Source organism: Falco rusticolus, chromosome W (genome assembly GCF_015220075.1).
Source record: "Falco rusticolus isolate bFalRus1 chromosome W, bFalRus1.pri, whole genome shotgun sequence".
Taxonomy (NCBI): domain Eukaryota; kingdom Metazoa; phylum Chordata; class Aves; order Falconiformes; family Falconidae; genus Falco; species Falco rusticolus.
Window position 1 is genome coordinate 9,064,153 of NC_051209.1, and position 22,621 is coordinate 9,086,773.

Consider the following 22,621-nt stretch of genomic DNA (forward strand, 5'->3'; position numbering starts at 1 on the left):
CATCCCAAAGACACTCCAACACTGATCAACACACAGAAGCCAAAATAAAGTAGCACTGCTCACAGCAATAGCATCCATGCCTTTGAGCCCAAGCCAGTGATCACAGCTACAGATAGCAACAGTGATCAGTGATGGTGGTAGTGCCTGTGATAGCATATTAAGAAGGGAAGAAAAAAAAAAAATCTGCGCCAGTGGGAGAGAGGAGTGAGACTATGTGAAAGAAATAACTCTGCTGACACCAGGGTCAGTGAAGGAGGGGGAGGAGGTGTTCCAGGTGCCAGAGCAGAGATTCTCCAGCAGCCCATGGTGAGGACCATGGTGAGGCAGGCTGTCCCCCTTGCAACCCATGGAGGTCAACAGTGGAGCAGATAGCCACCTGCAGCCCATGGAGGACTCCACACGGGAGCAGGTGAATGCCCATGCTAATAGCGGTTTGTTGGCAGGACTTGTGACCCCATGAGAGGGACCCATGCTGGAAGAGTTCATGAAGACCTGCAGCCCATGGGAAGGAACCATGTTGGAGAAGTTCATGGAGAACTGTCCCCTGTGGGAGGGACCCCATGCTGGAACAGGGGAAGAGTGCAAGGAAGAAGGAGCGAGCAGCAGAGACAACATGTGATGACCTGACTGTAACCCCCATTCCCTGTTCCCCTGCACTGCTCAGGGGGAAGAGGTAGAGAAATCAGGAATTAAGTTAAGCCCAGGAAGAAGGGAAGGGTGAGGGGGAAGTGTTTTTTTTCCCGATTTGAATGGTAATAAACTAATTTCCCCAAGCCCATGACTGTAATTGCCAAGTGATCTCCCTGTCCTTATCTTGACCCACAAGTCTTTTGTTATATTCCCCCCCCCCAGCTGAGGAGGGGAGTGATAGAGTGGCTTTGGTGTGTACCTGGCATTCCACCAGGGTCAAACCACCACACTGGGGCTGCCTGCTACACTTGAAGGTACAAAAAAGACTATCCCTGCCTACAGGAACAGCATTTCCTACAACATTTAGATTTAACTCTGCAACCATGAAGCTGACATTTAAAAACAGAAACAGATAACCACTTTAGTTATGGCTAGAGACATTTAGTACCTTCAATACATCTAGAAGTTTGAAGACATAGAAAACCTCACATGCCTGAGAAAAATTAAGGAACACCTTACCTCATAGATGTTGGGGTGCCACATTTTGGTCAGAAATCGGAAGGTAGGTGGTGAATATGGATAGTCAATAGGAAATTTAATGTGAGCCTGGAAAAAAGTATTTTAGTTATGAAACAAAACAAAAAAAAATAAATCAACAACTGCAGTGAAAACATGGAAAAAATTTCTATTAAGTCCATTAAATAGTTCACTTTATATATCAGTGCCTGTGGTGGAAATTTATTAAATCGATTGTTGCTTATGAAAAAGCCTTTGCCTTTAATTAGGGATTGCTTAACTTGGACAGGGAGCTCAAGAACAACTTCAATGAGCAGGTGCTGTTTGTCTTGAGCACGCCCCCCCCAAACAAGATATGAGCAGGAACATCCAGACAATAAATATTGTGTGCAGCTGTGTCATAACAGTAACTCCACCATGCTCGGGCATCTGGCCATCATCCCTGGCACGTGTGAACCTTACAGACCATGAGATAGTACACGCCTGCACTTAGCCTAAACTTAAAAGTTTGTTTTTGTTTTCCACTGAGTATTAAGGCAGGCAAGCTCCGGGACTGGGCCAGAAGCCTCATCTACAGGTGGACACACTGCGTAGGAATTTTCCCAGTTACCGAGAGACTCCTGGCACCGGCTGCAATGGGGCTTCCCAGAAAAAAGGGTGGGCCTGGGTGATGTTAAGGTGGTAATGGGTGATGTCTCCTTTTCTCAGTCTCTGTAATGCTTTGCAGTAATGGTCTGATGCTTCGCTCTTATTGCTCTTTTATCCTATTGTGCATAATAACTAGTACTGTTCCCTTTATCATATTGCGTGCTATTTTTCCTTTATTGTATTTTAATATAATGAGCTGCATTTATCCTTATATTTGATTTGGAGTTCACTTTTGCTTAGTATCCAGTCAATCGGCAAAACAATCTGCCCATGTGGGCCCATAGTATAACTCTACTGTTTCTTATGAGCAAAACACTGCGCAAGAGAAGTCTAAACACCAGGCCTTACCTAGAGTGGTAATGCTCAGAAAACAAAGCAAAAGACATTTACCAAGTCCTAATACAAGTGGTATTATTCAACAACTTATGTTTAACAGGGTAAACTATATTTGAAAAGCTAGAACTCAAGATGTTGCTGTCTTGCTAGGTTCAAATGCATGCTATAAACATTTGCTAAGGTGAAAAGGCCTGTTTTACATTTGCCAGTGCAATAGCTTTTTTCTTGCACAGAAAGAATAATTAAAATTGTTAAATACTTGCTCAATTGAGATCCAAAGATTTTTTTTTTGCCTTTCTTGTGTAAGAGTTAAACTGGTCCATCTACTTGTGGTCCTAATACTATATTTCTTGCCACCACAAGCATTTCCAAGTCTGAATACCATCTGTGACTGATTCATCAAGTTGTACTGATTTATTATCGATGGGCAATAATAGCAAATATTACCTTCCAGCAGTCAGAAGCCAGCTGTGAGGCAAGACTTTGAGCTGAGTCAGTTGTGGAAAGACTACAGAGATCCCAGCTCTGGATATTAACTTCTCTGTGCTGCCATTCACGGCAGTCAGAAAAGCCAGCCAGTAGGAAAGAGGGCTGAACCTAGACTGATAAAGTGCCAAAAATGCTTCCCCCTCTGAAAGGGCAACTCACACACTGGTTTCTGTGCTGTGGAACAAATACCCTTGGCACTGCTCAACCCACCAAGAAAGTCCCAGCAATATGGTGCGGCACCTCCAGAGAAACATCTCCTGGCACCCACACCACAGCCAGGCTCATGTGCAACTGAGAATGCAATAAGATATTCCAAAAGCAGGTCACATACAGCAAGAGCAGAATCCTGGGTCACCCCCTTCCTCTTAAGGATTTAACCATGCAACTTTGATATGGGGCACTGACCTTGTTCAACAGAACAAGCTATGAGAAGTTTTATTCCCAAAAACATAAGCAGGCAAACAAAATGGATCAGTAATCCAGCAAGTAGTACCTGGCTACAGTTTTACTTAGATTGGCATATGCTTTTGCCTTGTAACCCAAATTTTGAGGCCAGAGTGCCAGGTAGCCAGGAAAAGAAGGTTTTCTGTTCACCTTTATGAAACAAATTCAGCATCTCATGTGGCTTTACATTCTGCACACACCCTCATAATACCAACTGTATGTGGGGTTGTTACATAAGTACTGTGAGGTGAGGACTCAGTCATTTGCCACAGCACACACAACCAAAAACTTATCGTCTACTTAATCCTAGCCCACAGTTTAAGGTCAGTTACACAAATGGCATTGCTCCAAGAGCAGCAAGCAAGTGCCTCTTGTCACCACACCATTGCAGAAGAGCGGCTGCTGCAGCAAGGAAGCGCCTGGCTCTACAACATGCCACCTTGCACTAGGAGCAGAGCAGGGATTTACCCAAGGCAGAGCAGATTGACTTCAGCTCAAGCATTTGTATCATGTAGCTACAGACTCCTCTGGACCACTGGAGTTTTCTCAAGAAAGCCCATTCCTGTGCTTACGTGCAGTTTTGCAAAATTTAAGACATAAAACAGCCCAAGGACTGAAATTAAAAAAAAGCAAGAGACAACAAAACTCAGGGTTGAGCTAGCTACAAGATTCCTCAGCAGAACCTATGTGTTTTCTACACAGGTATAGTTTCTAGGCAACCAAAAGATGCAGCAACAGCCAGGATTACAGGTATTTTTTTTCCCCACTAAAAGCCCAATTCTAAACATGTCAAGACAAAAAGATCAAGTTAAGCAATAATTATTTTTAAATAAAGCAGTAGCTCAAAGAAAGGTTTTGCCCCTACAATTTCACTTATGTAAGGCAAATCAGCTATCTAAGCTTATTTCTAGTAAGTTCAGCCAGGTACTGCTAGGTACTAGAGAGTGACAGAGTTTTAGGGCAGCTTGTTGTTAGCTCAGTTACGGCCAAACAAGTTCGTTTAGGAGGACTAAAGATGCAGCTCAGTCCCCCATCTACAAGTACCCAACCATTACTGCATTTACCACGTGCTTGACTTCTCCAGCTGAACCTAAACTGAACAGTAATAATCCTATTTCAGTGTCCTGATTTTAGCTGCCTGCTCACCATGGCTCTTTGGCACCATTGAACATACTCAATGGGCAGGAAGGTGGAGACAAGTCATCAACTCATTCCCTCCTTCCCCAATTTCTAACTAGTCATGCTTATAGTCCCTAGAAAAAGAATAAACTCCCCTGATGTTACACTCAATAGACCAACCTGGCAAAAGATTCAGCCCTTTATAGGCAGTTATGGTTACCACACAAGAACTTAAGCCTCCAAGTTACACCACAACACATTTTAAGACTATTGCTACCAGCACAGTCACTTTGTTTCCCATTTTACTGCCTTGCTCCCTGGCATCCTTATTAGTGCCTGCACTTCAGGTTTGTTACTTCTATTTGGATAGGGCAAAGCTTCAGACGCAGCAGCTGTTAACACTCCTGTTAAGAGCTTGCTGGAGACAGGCTGGAAGCTGAATAAGAATTTTCTTACAGCCAGAGGCCACCTGTACTCTTGAAGCAGTTCCCCTCCCTGATTACACAACCAAGCATGGCCCCACCAGCACAGGGCCAGCAGGTGCCCATTTCCAGCTGTGCACAGGTCAGTACTGCAGTGCCCATGGTTCAACAGAGAGGTTTTTCCTGCCTCAGCTATATGTACCAGACTGATAATGGCAAAGCAAAATAATTTCTAGATGGGGCCAGACTTCTGAACTCCTTCATATAAACCCAAGACACATCTGTGTTGCTTTGCCAATTTTTTTCCCAAAACTGCAGGTCAGTGCCCTCAGAGCTCAGGCAGAGGGGCAGATTACAGGAACACTCACCTACATTAGGCTAACAACTGCCAGGTTCACTTCCATTACTTTTATTGTCAGTTTGACTTCACATGACACTGCAGAAAAACACCATCATTGCAACAACTGCAGGAGATGTAGCATCCAGAAAAAGAGATTGAGTTGGAAACTGTGGCATCCTGAGCCATCCAAATATTTTTTATAACCTGCCCATTTTCACTCAGGTTTTGTATTTGTCTGCCACCTCATCACAGATAAGGCAATTACCAGCAGCTATACAAGACCCAAACAGAACTATTTGGTCCTCTTGCATACAGCAAGCCGCCAGCCCAACAGCTTTGACCACAGGAGCTGAGTGCTAAAGCTATTTCAGTTTCCCATCATACTGATGTTTCTGTACTTCCCTGGGAATTCCCATGCCGAAATATTACTAGATTCTGCCTCCAATTCAACCTTCACTGTGTTATATAGTGAAGCTAGTCTGTATGACTTTTCTGGGCAGAAAGATGACTGTTCTTATTTGTATCTGTATAAACACACTGACTTCCCCATTTGGGCAAAATAGGAAGAATAAACTTCAGATGTGTGAAACTTAAGTCTCCCTATAGTGTCTAATAGTTGCTGAAGGAGCCAAAGATACTTGGCAATACTGCACCTAAATTTTACTTCAGATCATACATCTCCTCTTAGGTCTCTGCTTTAGAGGAAAATCTGGCACTTTAAATAGCCCTACTGCAGGTATAGCTGAGGATGCCGGTACCTGAACCAGTAAAACTCTTAACATTAGTGCAACTGTTCTAGAAACTGTTTGCATACACTTCAGAAAAGAGTGGTTTTCCAATTCTTTTATTTACAAAAATAGTTTTACTGGAGCAGTGGCAGGAATATTTGAGGCTGCTTATTCAAAGTATCATGCTACATTACTGGCATCTCTAGCAGCACATGTGGAAAACTTCCAGTTATGTGTGCACAGGATTGATATCCTGGGTACCTGTGATGTGCAGAATCGAACTCTACAACTCGAGGAGAATTATAAAGCAGGTATGTTTATTGCAGCGCTGGGTGCAAGGGGGATCACTCCTAACTTGCACACCGTTTCAACAAGCAGCCCAATATTTATTATACAAAGGCATGCATATACATAAGGTTTCTGAATTTCTGCAATATTTGTACAACTACATTGAACAACAGGGCTGCAAAATTAAGTACTCCAGTAGTACCTGAATTCACACCACATTCATCTGCCACTCTTCTGAGAATGAACATACTCTGGGAGGTCAGCATTTCTCCAAGGATCTTACTTCATGCAAGAAGAGGGCAACCAGACACACTATCATTACAAGATGAGAACCATCAAGGTTGCATCACTCAAGGATCCCACCACTGAAAACAGCAGCTTCCTACTGTAGTCAAATCAATTCCTTGGATAAGCCTCAAGCTGCTCATTGCTCCAGGTTCTTCTGTCAACCTATCACCATTTCTCAATCTTAACATTTGCTATTTATTTTCCTAGAGATTTAAGTGACTGCAGTTGCCAAGACAACCACTTCATCAATACCAGCACCTCAGCTTATCTATCTTGGGCTTCCCTTCTGTTCACCATGACTTCTAGGAAACCAGCTGCCAGAATCTGGTATTTTGAAATTTAGCTACTGAAATTGCAGAAAAGAAAGCCTTTGAGATCTTCTGTCCTAAGAATCTCCTGTTCCTTTCATAGGAACAGATTTGTTTGAATTATACCCTCAGAAGTGAGGTTTCCTGTAAGGCTGGAAGAAGTCCGATTGCCTTAGTGCCCTGGAATTTAAGCTATGAAAGGGAAGATTCAATCACAGGTGTATACATCCAAACCAGTTTTATGCATGCTCATGATGTCACTCTCAATAATTCACTGAAGTCTCCTATTTTGCTTTCTGTTACCAAGAAAAGCAGAGTGGCTCAATATTTGTTATAATACTTACCAAGCTCAGCTAGGCCTTACTCGTATGCAATGTATGCCCATATACATGTCTTTAAAAAGATCACAGAACTTCCACAAATAATTGTATAATCCCCATAGCTATATGTATGCTTTAACTAAGCAAGGCTTAAGCTGTCAGACTCCTACTGTGGCAGCCATGAAACCTGGTGGCCAATTCAGCAAGGAGCAAAGTCCTCAGAAGATACAATACAGTTTCTAGGAGCTTCATAACAATAAAAGTAGGGAAATAAGACCCTGCATAGCACTCCCCTTCCTCCAATCCATCTATGTTAGAGCCCCAAAAAAGAAGGCATCACAACTTCAATCACAAGAGCTTTAATCAGAGTTTACATCTTGCAAAATATGGGATAAGCCAACAGAAACAGTTAAGCCAAGTTTTGGTGGTAGAATTTAACCAAGCTACCAGCATCTTTGTACTATCAGCATTCAAAGCCATTCAAGAGCAGCTTTCCAAGTTTATGTCTACATGGCCCTTGCTGCTGTGACTTACACAGATTTACAGCTGCAACTGTACTAGCTTTGCATCTGTTAGCACAGATACTGGTAGCAGTCTAACCATGGCAACACAGGATTAAGCACAGGCTACAAAAAACTACTCAAACTTGGTCAATTCACAACTAGTGTTAAATATCATACTGTCACTACCAGACCACTACTGTGCTTGAGACTGGTCAAGTGTGAAATGTGCCATTGCTGCAATACAGACAAACACTATAAAATTATCTCAACTGTTTAGTACTGTGAACCTTGATGGTTAGTCATGGTTGACACAGCACCACTGGAGAAAGCCTTATGTAGTCTTTTTATCATACCTATTAATACAGAGTTAACAAAACTAAAGGAGGAAGACACTTTATAGTCTGCCTGAAACCTCAAACTCTACATAACAATCACATTAAGCTGTGACCAAATGTTATTTTAGCAGGTAAATACTATACAACAGCATTTATCAATGCATTCATAATTAAGGCAAAGCAGCCTCTGGTAGTTTTCCTTATAAAAGGAAAGGTACCTGCAAATCAGTTGTACTGTAGTTTCCTATTTAAAGTGCTTGCTAAGTGTAGCATTTGGCTTTCTGCCCACGTGTTTTTAGCTCAGCATTGTGGTATAGCCTGGGTAATTGCACTTCAGGTGACAAGCTCAACAGAACTCAGAAGCATGTCAATAATATACTTTAAACCTCATCTTAACTTACTAAAGCAGTTTAGATTACAACGCAAAAACCCCAAAATCACTATTTATAGTTTGTTCTAGGAAGCATACTGTATCTATTCTTTCTAGAGTACAGAACTCTGTACTTAATGAGAAGGGAAAAAAAAACACCAAAGCTTACTTGTTCAGCATGCATTAGCTCATAACTGGGGGGTATAAGACAGCTAGGAAATGACAAATAAATTGGTGCATACAAGAGTTAAAGATACAGAATTGATGCAGCCTTCCAACATCTCAAGAGTTTTTCTATCCACTAACCTCCATCCAGAGCTTTGCTGGATCTGCTGAAATTAACTCACAGGATCTCCCTAGCGTCACCAGCAAGCCTACTTTTGTTTTAATAGCAGAAACTAGCCATTTTAGAAGCAGGCAGGTCAAAAATATTTCAGTGTTCTCTTGGAAACAGGTGAAAGCCACCCACATGCTCAAAGCTGATAGCTGCAGAGGGGAAGATGAAATAGAACAAGGCTGAGACACCAGGAGCTCTAATCAGGTCACACATGGTGACCTTATATTAGCCCTCAGTCATGTCCCAAAATATAGTCAGTCCAGTATAGGAAGAGAGATTAAGAGGGAGACACCTGAGATGGTCTTTGGGAATCCAAGCCTAAGTCAGATAGAGAGGTCTGGTAGCATCACAACAACAGGTCTTTTTGGGCCAAGCACACTAGAGCCTTCCTCCATGCCTCTGCCATTGCACAGAGCTATGTGGCATTACCTACTCAGACAGCAGGCAAGATCAAGTATGGCAAATGTGCCAAATATTGCTGAAGATATCCCTATGTGACATATCACTGCACACCCATGAGGCCTGGGAACAGGCAACGCCATGCTTTGGGATGGTTACTCACTACCCTTACCCCAACCTGACCCGATCTACCACTTAGCATCACACCTACAACTGCCATCAGGAAGCTCTCTGGCTAAGGCAGGCAGCACATACCTACAGCAGCCAGCCTAGCTGTGGTCTCCATGGACATTACCATTAAGCAGCATGGCTTTTCATAGCTTTTGTTTATTGCCAGACTGTTACTGAATTGCCCCTTGCAGGCAAAATATGGTCCCTGGTTGAAGAGCCCAAGCATAAGCATATCACTCTGCAAACCAAAGTGAACAACTAAATACACAAGCACAGGATAAGCCTACAACTTGGATGGACAAATTATTGTTAATATTTAAGTTGAACATTAAGGGGGCTACTTCAAATCAGTGAAATCCAAGTATCACTTCCAATAGCACTAGAAGCCAGACTTATTCCATAACATCCAGAAGAAAGCAGCCAAGACTAGCAGCCTTCTCACCCCATCCCTCCTTAGTATCAGCCAATACAACTACGATCTCTTTCCAAGTGGAGAACAGCCATTGATTATATGGGTTCAAGACCATGAACCGTGCTATTGTTGCCATTTAAAAATAGAGCTCCAGAGTGACATTCCACAATGACCCTGCTGAGGATAGTCTTTAGGCTCCTGATAAGTCTGCCCATAATTCTGAGAGTCAAAACAAACTTCAATATTAAGTTTTCCAAAATAATCCAGCCAACCCCAAAATGTAAAAGCCAGAATGTTCACAGACTCAGTGAAGTCTACCCCACCTATCCAACTTCCCCCAATAGTGCCACTAGTGCTGTATTTCAGGCCAAAGGCAGCCAAGCTTCTTCCACACAAATGAAAGACTGCTACTAGCAGGTAAAGAGAGTTACATTTCACAGAAAAAAAAAAAAAAATCTGTCAAACTTTGAAGCACATAAGATTTCTGGCAGGCACTGAGAAATGGAAATAATGCTCTATATTGGTCTAAAAACTTTTATATACTCCAATGGAGATCATACAGCAATATGAAACACCTACTTTCATTTAGAAGTTCACTGGTCTTTCAAAGAAGTGACAACAGGTCCTCTATAGAGAATTGTTTAAACACAAAAGACTACTATGGTTGCCTCAAGAAACAGACACTTACAAAATTATACAAGAAGAAATGTTACCATGATCCACTGAATTTGAACACTAAGTTTCCAATAAGAGTTGAGCTTCAGTGACTTTTTTTTTCTTAGCATCTTAAATAACTTATGGTCACAACAAAAGAGGTTAGGTAATGATATTGACACTTCAGCAAGCTGTCTAAGAACAGACAAGACTTTTTCACCTTAACTGAAAAGCACCACACACCATCTGAAACATTTTGGTATGGGCATTTTGTTACCACATAAATGACAAGTTAGAAGGGATTTAGATAACTACAAGACATTTGAGAGGTTAAGGTCTGTTTTGTACCTTTAAAGTTATACTTCTTAATACACTACTGAAAGGCATTCAGCTACTAAGTGTGAGTACAGTTACTATTCTGCAAGAGAAGTAACCATGAGCGCTAAGATGAAATTCATTTTTCTTCCATACATAAGCCCATTCTTTTATTAAAAGTGAATACTTAGTTATTCTAGCAAAGATAAGCAAACATTCGCACACCAGTGTAGTTTACATCCATGAATTAGAGGCTTATATGAGCAGACTATGCAAGAACAAATGCATCTTCACAAAGTGTATTATAAGTCAAAGCTACTCCATTGCATAACTTTTGCTTTGACAAGGCCAGAGATGACACTGCAAAAGAGAATATTATTACAGCCTTGGCCTAGGTCTGAGCACAAAAGGTTTCTAGCTGCAAAGTCATCTAAGAATTAATTTAAAACCAAGATTTTTTGCACAATGGAGAAATGTCTTTCACAGAAGACTTGGGTCAAGTGGCATAACTGGCTAAACACTGGGCTTTACACTGTTCCAATGAGTTTCCAATGGCAAAAGGGTTTGCATCTTAACCCCCTCTATTTTGTTACAATGCACATTAAAATGTTTTAAATACTTTAACTGGGATACATCTTGAAGAGTCACATAGCTATTGCAAATGTGTCCCTACTGCTACGAACTTAGGTTTCCTAAGCAAAAGCCCTTTACCTGAATTTCTAAATTGCCTGTATAATTTTAAGAGAACAAAACAGACCAATGGGAATACATCATGCTTCTAGTACTAAAACCTTAAGGAGTAAGACACAAAGACACAGCCTGCCTGCTGGACAACCTTCTCTTTGTTAATTACAAATATATGATATCTGAAAGTGTCATCCACAGCCCCTTTATGTTCCCCTTGTTCTTCAGGAGATAGCCTCAATTAAAAAAACCCCAAATATCCAGGAAGTCTTAAGGTCACATTTCTTCAAGTCAAGCAAGAGTCCAAAATATCCCACATGCACCCCAATTCAGTAACTTTATCATTTTTCTCCTATTTGTAGGCCACTGGTCAAATATTCATGCATTTTAGATATTTCAGAAAATGTGGAGATAGGCAATCAATTTGGCTCATCTTGGCTACTAGTGCTTCAGAGGGGAGGGTACACAATGCCAAAGTTATTACTATTAAAACTGGTCTGGTGAGATGAAACATTCTCACTAAGTCACTACTGCAAGAGCTTAGTAAGATTAACTGCAATTCTAACTCAAAATGCTAGATAAAACACTAAGGCTTTAAAAATGAAGTAACACTCTGGAAATAGCAAGCTAATTTGTGCACATGCATATGTATATGCACACACCTGATCACATATAGCTCAAGTTATAAGGGCCTGCTATATTGAGTCACATAACCTCCAGTCCAGCCACATACCAGCCCATCTGTAAGTTTGAAATATAGCAAACTAACTCACACTTAAGCTCAACATAGTCTCCACTGTTTAGTCTATACTATTAATTACTATGAATGCCTGATAATGGCCATAAACTACACAGCCAAACTGCATATCAAAGACTACAGTTAAGGTTCTGCAAGCATGTGGGTTTTTTTTCCCCCCTGGCATTTCCTACCCTTTAGATGCAAAGTGAGCATCATGCAGTAGTCCTAAAGTGCTATTAAAAAGAAGATACTGAATGCGAATATATCACTATGTAAAATAGCAGGCAATGTAAGCATGACTTCAGAAACAGCAAGGTAAAAACATGCTTGAGCTTTTGAGAAGTTACAGATGTGGTCCCACACTCTTACACTAGCATAACATCACTGCAATACTAGGCAAGAAATTTCAAGAGGCTCAGTTCTTTGCACAGAATGATCCTTGGATAAGGTAAAATAGCATGAATATTTATTTTTTCTTGTATAACAATGCAAACTCATAGAAAAAGAGCCAAACAATGGGACAATTATGCAAACTGACAGTGCTCCATCTTTCCAAATGGAAAGCTTTCAATTTTTATTCTAATGGTAGAGATTGGCTGTGCTACAGCCCTCTTCTTGCCATACAGCAGGACCTAATTGCACATGATCTTGTGTTTTCAGGCAGCATTAGAACTGGAAATCACTATCTGTTCTTCTTAGCATACACAATAACTCTACTTGGATCAGAGGAGCCCTAGTGAAAAGGCTAGGAGCTGGCTACCATCATTACCTTGCCCATTGCCTCCGGAGGCTAGGCAACTGTCCAGAACAGGCTACAGGCTGGATGAGTTGTCTGGGGGGTTCTGTGGGGCTCACAGATGTAACCATCCAAGAGACTATATGTAAAGCAGAGTAAGGGTCAATCAGGTATTCTCTAGGCCTGAGAGTTAGAGATCATAACTGTGCTTATGATCAGTGAACTAACATCAGAAGTTTCTTGCCTCCCTGCCTGCAGACAGCTTAGCAGCTGTTTTGCTTTAGAGATAGCCTGCTCTGAATGGGAGCTCTTCAGACCCAGACCAAGCAAATCCAGCCTCTATTCACCTGCAGCACCATACCCCTCTACTGCATCAAGCCTCTGTTTATTAGCATTGATGATACCTAAAAGCAACAAAAATAGAAGATTAAATACATAGAGAGAAGCTCTGTAGCACCTAACAACAGAGGCCTGCAGAAAGCAGCTTTTGTGCTGAGAGCACCACAAATTTTTCCCTTGGCACTAAGGAATATTTTTGTGGAGTTAAAAGTTGTTACTGGTAAACATTCATTTGCTTCATTTTAAGCTTTCTGGGAAGTAGCCTACAATACCAAACTTTTAAACATGGTGCTCATACTTGCCATCAGTTATCTATAAGTAAATTACATCTCAATTCACTGCTCTGAAAAAATTATTCCCACATATTGCAAATTGCTTTGAAATCAAAACAAATCACTTTGAAGAAGCTGAGATCCAACAATACAGAACTCTAAACAGCACCTGGTTAACAGTTACAAAAAGCAAGGAAAAGAATGCCTTGACAAGTATTTAACCCCCAAATTACTTGAGAAAACTAAGCATAATGCTTGGGTTCTTTCCCTCCCTTAACTTGTATCAAAACATGCTCTTTCAAGCAGAAACACCTCATGAAATAAATTGCCTTAAGAACTATCAAATAGCAACTCTAACAACGCAGTTCATTTTTCTTGTTTCCTTGTGTGTTAGGTGTATTCATTTTCATCTACCCGGCCTAAATCAAAGGAACTTTTAATATTGACTGTTGTTCTACATTAAACATGCTTCTTGACACAGCATACTTGGTCAAACTGTGCTTCTGGGCAGCACTATGCATTTAATAATGAAGTTTCAATTTGTATAATTTCTCACTTGTACCTTTCCTGAAAGGTTGGCTCCCAGCACAAAAATACCATTCAACTATAAAAGTGAGAAGAATTTCCTTTAAAAACAATCAAAAAACTGTGATACTAAGGTAGAATTGCACCAAACACACAGAACTAAGCCAACCATCAGGAAGTACCTTCTATTAATACTCTAAGTATCCTGAAAACATTGCTTGATCAAAGTATTGGGCAGAGGTTTATCAGCCTCCAGGTTCTGAAGGCCCAAGCATCAAAGACAGACACTGGATTTCAAGGCAGAAAAAGACTGATCAACAGTCAAGTGAGATGGTAGAAGTTTCACCACACAACGATCAGCCATTGAAACCTATCCCAACTAGCACCTATCACTACCAGATTACAGCTTAATACCCTTTGTTGTGGTGGTCCCTATTTAAGCATCAGCTGCCAAAACTAAAAGGTGAAGAAGTTCTGCCATTAAGCAAAGAACCCTCTCAGCTGAATGGAAGATGCCTATAGCATAAAGGTGGCATTGATGAACTGCTCACACATAGTTCTGCAGATGACAGCACAATTTGTTTCTCTATTACTCAGGCACTGCCTGCAAAACTACAAAAACACAGTCCCATCATTTCCAGAGCAATTCAGAACTACCACATAGTCCAGTGAAGTCCAATCTAAAGACCAGTCTTATACCATGTCCTTCCCAGCTGACCTAAGAAAGAAACAACTAGTACTATGACTTGGACATGAAGTATTTCATTCTGAGAAGTCTTCCCTTTGTCACTCAAAAAACCCTCGGTAACTGAATCAGCTGTGAGCAAGTCAGTATCTTAGAAACACAAGGTCTACCCACCTTCCACCCTTAAACTCTGAATGAGCCAGGGACAAAAAAAATATAAAATAATCAAGTTCACCTATTGCAGTCAAATATCTGTAGCCCAACACAACTGACTGCCAGAAACTGTAGCCAGAGTGGCAATTTCTTGCTGACAGCAGCTAAGGGACAGACATTTACTCTTATCACTGGACCTCTTTGGAGGACTTAACTTCACTAATCCTGAGCTACTTTTGCCTTGCCAGCAAGGAATGATGTAACCAGTGCATGTGAAATAGCTCAAATCCTTCCTTGAGGGTAGTAACCTAGAACTTAAGCAAATGATTGCCCAAAACATTGTCCAGTCATACTGAATAGCTATATAAAGTCACTAGATAAGGCAAAAATTGAAAAGGATAAGGACAGCCATGCAGAAACACCTGGACTTGTGACAACCTCCACTGCAGATGTGCACCTTTAGCTGATTGCATGGGGGGGGGCTTGCAGTTCAGGACTGCTCCTATACCTCACTGATAGAAGCAACTCTTCACAAAGCGGTTGCTTCCCTTTCCATGTAGCTAGGAGGTTCTAAACTATGAAATACTGCAGCAGATCTGAGCACACTATATTAGTTGATAAAATATGCTTAGATGCTGTGCTCAAATTTTTAATAAGTCCCTGACTTTTATAGCCAGTACTAAAGTATTGATAACCTATCATTTAAACAAACATTCAGGGGTACATGTTTTCTGCTTCAATTTATCAAATGCAGGATAATTAAAGGATTAGCAACTGAAACCAGAACTTGTCAAAATGCTGAACTAGCTTTAACAGCAGTAGCTCCCATCAAGGGGGTGCAAAGAGAACACTTCCCTCGTTTCAGTTTATTCAGCTAGTTCAACAACCTAGAGAAAAAGGTCATGTTTCTCCAAGAATAAAGAAGGTGCCAAAAGCTGATGTTACCAGCTTGAAGAGCTCCATGAACACAAATCAAGCATTTGTATTCCCAATCAACCATCACTAACACTTTCTTTATTAAGGTCACATTAAACAGGTTTTCCTCAGAATATTTATATTTGAGCTTAACTAGAAGCCTTTTTACTTTCTCTCCAGTTCCTACCCTCAAACCATACCTCAAGTGGAAGAAAATTCCCAAACTCTCATAACCACAAAGTTTAAGAGTTATATCCTGTAATTACATATTTACAATCCTGCTTACCTAATCTTAGGAAACTAAGACGACAAACTAAGATGAAGCTAGATATTTCATCAAGCCAAGAAACCTGAAAAATAAATCAGATGCCGATCTGATCTAGTGCTCACCTTACACTGAATATATCAAAGTAGTCACCCCACCAAATAAAATTTAGGGTATTAACCTTATTTCTAAATGACTCAGTAAGCCAAGTCTAACACGTCTAAAGGTTTGCCTGAAGGCCCAATACAGAGAAAGCCAAGAACATTGCTTCTCCAGACAATAAGACTCCTTCTCCCTAAGGAGAAAATGAGGGTCTAAGACCACTTTTTCAGTGGCTCAGATCGTAGAACATACAACCAAAGATCAAACGCTACCAAAAACAAAAACACCATGCATGGCTCCTCATGGAGAAGAGGAAAGACAGAAACTACATACGACAAACTCCAGCCATGCCTCTTAAAAATAATCCCTCTGCTGTGGAAGGGTGAAGGCAACATGAGACCTTAGTCTCCCACTCAAAATAAGCATCACAGGATTAGGCAGAAGGCACAACAGTTCAAGGACATAAATATCAGAAAATATATCACATTCATAATACTGAGTTAAGGCAACCAGCAATCTTGCCTAAATCTACACTTGTTAATGCACATCCCCGATTTATTTCACAGGCTGCTTCAGCTTCTTTCTAGAAAGAATTACAAACATACAGTCCAGAGAGCTCCCTAACCAAACAGAAGTATTTTGACCCACTGTGATTTCTTCAAAAAAAAAAAGGAAAAGATGAGGAGGAATGTAAACACAGGAAGAGGTCACCAAGCCACCTGGATGTAAGTATGACCCAGTTACCAACCCAAAACTAGAGCAACTTCCTGAATAAGTAAAGATGGAGGTCAATCTAGGAATATACCTATCACATCTACATGAGTAAGCCAGCCAAGTTATTACAAAAGGCAAGCCTTGTGCCAAAGCCTTGCCTTTCTTCCAAACAATAAGGCAGAACCGAGCATGACTCAAATCTATTATTACCCAAGCTACAGGTTGTTTTGTGGAACAAAGCTTTTAATCCTTGACTCAGAGAGACCAAGATGTATGTTAGCAAAGCAAAGAGATCATCCAGAAACGTTTTCAGTTTGACAGAAATCAAAGGGTATGAAATGAGAGATGCAGAAGCCACTACTAAAACAATAACTCCTAGGAGCCAAAGGGGACAATATTTTGCCAGAGCCTAAGTGTACATCAAGTGCAAAGGGGTAGGTCCAATGCAACATATCTTCTGTTGACACCAAGGTTTTTTTAATTGCTTCTTTTAATTAAAACATGCAATTATTCCTCCAGTTGTTTTAAGGATTTAAGTCAGGGGTCCTCAAACTTTTTAAACAGGGGGCCGGCGCAGATGAAGTGGTAGGGGGTCATCTGCGGTTGCTTGGTTTCCCCCCCAACCCCCAGCAGGGGGGTTCTGCAAATACCAGGGGCCGGATTGAGGACCCTGGGGGGCCGTATATGGCCCGTGGGCCGTAGTTTGAGGACCCCTAATTTAAGTTGTCTACCTTTCTGGGACAGCAGTGCCAGATTTCTTGTTTACTGTTAACAACCACAAAAAGTTTTTGTTTTAACAGGAAGACCGAGAGAGGAATTGAAAGCATTTATCTACTTTCATCGATTATGTGTTGCTGAAGCTCTTTGAAGGCTGCCCTCTAAAAGTCTGGAAAAGAATAGGAAAATGGGGATGGGTGGGGGAACTGATCACGAACAAAAAAAAAATAAATAAATCCCGAATCCCATGAAGTTTTGAGGAAAACACAGCCTTTACCCCTAATTAGTCATCCTACACAGGATGCACATCCCGAGGGAGGAAGGAGTCCCGCAGGCCCCGGCCGGCCGGCCCCGCAGACCGCCCCCGTCGCCCCGCCGCCGGCAGTGGCGGGGCAGCTAGCCCAGTACCGTCTGCAGGCGCCGGGCCTGTCTGCCCGCCCTCCTCCCACAGGCCCCAACCCCTTCCCGCAGGGCGCCAAGGGGCTGACAGCGGCCGCGAGCCCGCCGCCGCGCCAGGGTCCCCCCGAACCCGACAAAGAGGCCCCGGCAGGCGGCAAGGGGCATGCGCGCAGGCCCCAGCGACGATTCCCCGGGACCACCGCAGCGGCGGGAGGCCGGGCCCACCGACAGGGTGGGGGGGAGAAGGCCGTACCTTGAAGTACCCGCCCTCGTAGAGAGTGTTGGGGGGCCCGAAGATCGCCACCTCCCAATTATAAAGGTCGGACTCGTCGACCAGGGTGATGCGGAAGCCCTCCACCGGCTCCTCCTGCAGCGACTTCAGCTCCAGCATCAGCGCCTTCTGCGAGCTGCTCATCTGCTGCTGGGCCATGGCGCGGCGCGGCGCGGCCCCTGCCGCCCGCGCCCTCCCACTGCACTACCCCACGGGCCCCCACCCCTCCACACACTGACAGCCGCCGCCGCCGCCACTTCCTTTTGTGACGGCGCCCGCTCGCCACTGACCTCAGCGCGCCGCGCGCCGCCCCGCTCCGCGTCCCGCCCCTACCGGCGCGCTTAAAGGGGCAGCGCTCCCTTTGAAATGGCTCCTTGCCATTTCATCAGTCTCTACAGGTCGTAGTCTGCATGTCCTCTCTAATGAGGCCTGGTCCCACAGTGTTTGTTGTGGGAGCAACCATGTGCTGGGCTGTGAGTGGGATTGAAGAGGCTGTGCTGTGCAGGTGTCACAAGTGGGTACTGTGGAGCACAGCCGGCCCTAGCTGCTGTGCTGACAGACATGGTCAAAAAAGAGCAGGTTTTGTACAAAGGATAGGTTTTGAGGAGTGACCTTACATGACTCAGCATCCCTTAAAAAATTCTGCAGCAATCTACAAGCAGTTACTCTCTTCCCGTGGGTGTTATTTTCACATGGCTCCATGGATGTGAGTTGTTACAGACAGAAAAATATAGAACTTACTTATACTTCCTTGCGTTCCCTGACATGATTGAAAGAGAAGAACATTGTGATAAATAACTTAGTCCCAAAATAGGATTACAATCAAAGTTTGCAATTTATTAAGCAAATAGAGGCAAGCAAACAGCACTGGGTGCCACCAGGAGTCTCCGCTCCACCAAGACGCGCACCGTACAAGATTTATTTTTGGTTTATATTTCCTAAACTAATACATATTCATAGCTATTTCTAAGAAAGGGTTGGTTTATGTAAATGGATCCTTGGAATAGGCATGTACTTCATGGCGCATGCTCTTTCTATCTCCGAGGGTCTTCTTAACTCCTATCTGGTGGTCGGTGGATGAAGTCAGCAGTCTTCCTCGGCTCACCCTTAGGATGACCCTAGATTTTACGCATGCGCCCTGTAAACTTCTCTTACTTAACACTGTGCGGTTAGCAGCCAAGCCAGTTTTAGCCAGCATATCAGGGTGTGTAACCAGATGTCCTTTGTAAGATACAGGAACTAGCTATGTAGCCAGATGTTCTTTGCAAGATACAGGAACTATATACATTGATCACTCTGTTTTTCTTAAGCGTGTGGTTATACAAGGGTATGTAAGACAGAAGGTTACATTTCATCATGCGGTCCTAGCATTGTTCTATATTGACACGAATCAAATGAACACATTTCACAAACATCTGCAGAGGTGGCAAGGTACATTGACCTATGAATGTGAACAACCCTCTCAGACAGTGCTGGCAAGCTTCTATTCCTTATCCAATCATTAACAAATAAAATAAATATTATTCATGATAAAACTAAATAAAATTTAAAAAAAGAAAGCAATCATCCAGGAAGAGGACAAACAGCATAATACAAACCCAAATGGTGCAAATCTGTGTTTCATTTCTAGAAACATTAATGCATGCACTTGCCTGTCAGCACAAAGGACCACCCAGCAGTGCAAGGAAATATCCAGCATGCAGACATAGTTGTAAGCTAGACATCTCAGCCAGGGGGGACTGTTTTGTGGCTTAGAAAGCCCACAACCCAAGTTTTCTTGCAGCAGTTATATGGGATGGACCGCAGGTGGGGGGAAAGATGTTTGCAATGTACTGTCGGGGAGTGAGGAAGGATTTAGGGAGAACAGGGGTTGGGGGAAGGATTTTTGGAAGGGACCAGGGCAGTGTCAAGGATTTTAGGAAGTGACAGGGGGAAGGATTTTATGAGCTTACTGGGAGGGCAGGCGGAAATATTTTAAGATCAGACCCGGGGGGAAGGGCTTTAGTGACGGACCAGGGGTAGGGGAAGGATATTAGTGAATTACCGAACCCCAGGGGATTTATAAGATGGGGGGGGGGGGGGGGGGGGAGGGGAGGGGGCTGTGGGAAGGATTTTAGTGACGGCCTGGGGGGGTCGAGGAAGGTTTTTAGGGACGGCCTGGGGGCAGGGGAAAAGATTTTAGGAACGGACCAGGGCACAAGTTAGGATTTTAGGGACGAGTTGAAGTGATGAATTTTAGGGACAGAGCGGGGTAGCTTGGGGTAGGACTTTTGGGACAGACACAGAGGTCATGAGGAAGATTTTTAGGGACAGAACGGGACGGGGGGAGGGATTTTTATCTTGGACCGGAGGATGAAGGGAAGAATTTTAGGGACTGACATGGGGAGGGGGGTTTGAGAAAGGTTTTTAGAGACAAATTGGGGGTGGGGTGATAGATTTTAGCAACAGACTGGGGGTTTCAGGGGAAAGGACTTTAGTAAAGGACTGGAGGCAAGGAAAAGGATTTTAGGGACGGACGGAGGGACAGGGGGAAGAATTTTAGCGACAGACCGGGTGGGGGAAATATTTTTACTGATGGCACGGGAGGGGGGGGGGTGCTGGAAAGTATTTTAGCAACGAACCGGCAAATGGGGGGAAGGATTTTAGGGATGGACCGTTGGTGGGGAGAACTATTTTAGGGACAGAACGAGGGGTCGATCGAGGTTTTTAGGGACAGACCTGGGGCGGGGGGGAAGATTTTAGCGATGGACAGCAGGCAGGGGGAAAGATGCTTACAAAGTACCATGTGACAAGGGAAAGGTTTTTGGGGATGCACCAGGGGCGGGTAGAATGATTTTAGGGACCAACCAAGTGGGGGAAAGGATGGATGGAGGGGGACAGGAGGGACAGGGGGAAGGTTTTTAGTGACTGACCAGGGAACGGAAGGAAGGACTTTAAGGAAAGACTGGTGTCAAGGGGAAGGATTTTAGGGACTGATACTGGGGGGTCGAGGAAGGTTTTTAGGGATGGACCGTGGGTGGGATAAAGGATTTTCGAGACAAACCATAGGGTCAGGGGGAAAGAAAGACCAGGAGGACAGGGGGAAGGATTTTCGGGACTGACTGTGGGGCGGGAGGAAAGGATTTTAGAGATGTAGCGGGGGGGGGGGGGGGGGGGGGGGGGGGGGGGGGATGTGGGGGGGGGGGGGTTTGGCAGGGGAAAGGGTTTTAAGGACGGACCGAGTTGGCAGACGGAAAGATTTTAGGGGCAGAGCAAGGGGTCGGGAAAGGTTTTTAGGGACAGACAAGGGAGACGGGGGAAGGTTTTCAGGAATGGACAGGGGTCAGGGGGAATCATTTTAGCGACGAACCGGGGAACCGGTGATAACAAGGAAAGTAAAAGATTTTTGCAGTAAATTGATAACAAGGAAAATAGAAGCTTGTTGCAGTAAAAACATTTTAATTTATTTAACTGTAAGCAAATAGATAACTGAACAGCCTATCAGAGAGCTTAAGAAAAGCAGCTATTGTGATGTGCAGCAGCTATCAGGATGTGCACCAGCCTTAACCAGTTTCATGGTTTAGCAACAGTGTAAATGAATAGAGAACATGTGCAAGGAAGTAGAGGTGAAAAGTTCAAGATGAGTAAGACATATGGCCTTCATCACTATCGACCACTAGGAGGTTGAGGATGACCACCCAAAAGAGATTGTGCATGAGCCATAGAGACTGTTATGCAAGATGTAAATAATTTGCATAAGCACCGCCTGTTCTAGGAAATGTATTGAATATTAATGTATGTATATAAAGAAGTAACTTGAGAACCAGGGCGTGCGAGCTAGGAGGAACTATCCTCCTCGCGCCTAGCGCTGAATAAACGAATACCTGCTCCACAGTTTCCTGACTGTTGAGTTTGTTTGGGAAGCAGCTTTTCTCGGCTTCACTGGGAGAAGGATTCTAGGGACAGACAAGGGGGCGGAGGGAAGGACCAGGGGAGGGGGTCGGGAGGAAGGAATTTGGGACAGACAAAGGAGACAGGAGGAAGGATTGTTAGTGTGGGGAATGGTTTTAGGGACAGGTCGAGGTGTTGCAAAAGGTTTTTAGGGACGGACCGGGGTGAGGGGGGAAGGATTTAGGGACGGACTGGATAAGGGAAAGGATTTTACTGACTGCATGGGGGGCGGGGGGAAAGGATTTTAGAGGATGGACCGGGGGACGGGCAAAGGATTTTAGGGACGGACTTGGGGTTCAGGGGAAGGGGTTTAGGGATGGACCAACGGCAAGGGGAAGGATTTTAGGGACGTACACGGGAGGGTCGAGGAAGGTTTCTATGGACGGATGGGGGAAAGGGTTATAGTGACGGACAGCAAGTGGGATGAAAGATGTTTGCTGTGTCTGGTGGGATGGGGGGAAGGATTTAGGGATGGACTGAATGGGAGAGGATTTACACAACGGCACTAGAGGGTGCAAGAAGGGATTTAGACATGACCCGGGCGGGGAGAAGGTTTTTAGTAATGGACCGAAGGTGAGACAGGAAGGATTTTAGGAACAGACCGGGAGACAGGGGTGTCCTGGTTTCAGCTGGGATAGGGTTAATTTTCTTCTTAGTAGCTGGTGCAGTGCTGTGTTTTGGATTTGGTGTGAGAACAGTCTTGATAGCACACTGATGGTTTTAGTTGTTGCTAAGAAATGTTTATACTAAGTCAAGGACTTTTCAGTTTCTTGGGCTCTGCCAGTGAGAAAGCTGGAGGGGCA

At 43.4% G+C, this 22,621-nt stretch overlaps 1 protein-coding gene across 1 annotated transcript in view; it reads right to left on the bottom strand.

Annotated features, from left to right (window-relative positions):
* LOC119140757 (ubiquitin-conjugating enzyme E2 R2-like) overlaps window positions 1–18,158 on the bottom strand; it is a 28,512-nt gene extending 10,354 nt beyond the window's left edge. Inside the window, exons 1-2 of the mRNA XM_037372330.1 lie at window positions 17,871–18,158; window positions 1,150–1,236 (exon numbers count right to left, since the gene is read on the bottom strand). Of these exons, the coding sequence (XP_037228227.1) occupies window positions 1,150–1,236; window positions 17,871–18,047 (264 nt within the window). The 5' untranslated portion in view covers window positions 18,048–18,158. The remainder of the gene's footprint in view (window positions 1–1,149; window positions 1,237–17,870) is intronic.
* Between the last annotated feature and the right edge of the window lie 4,463 nt (window positions 18,159–22,621).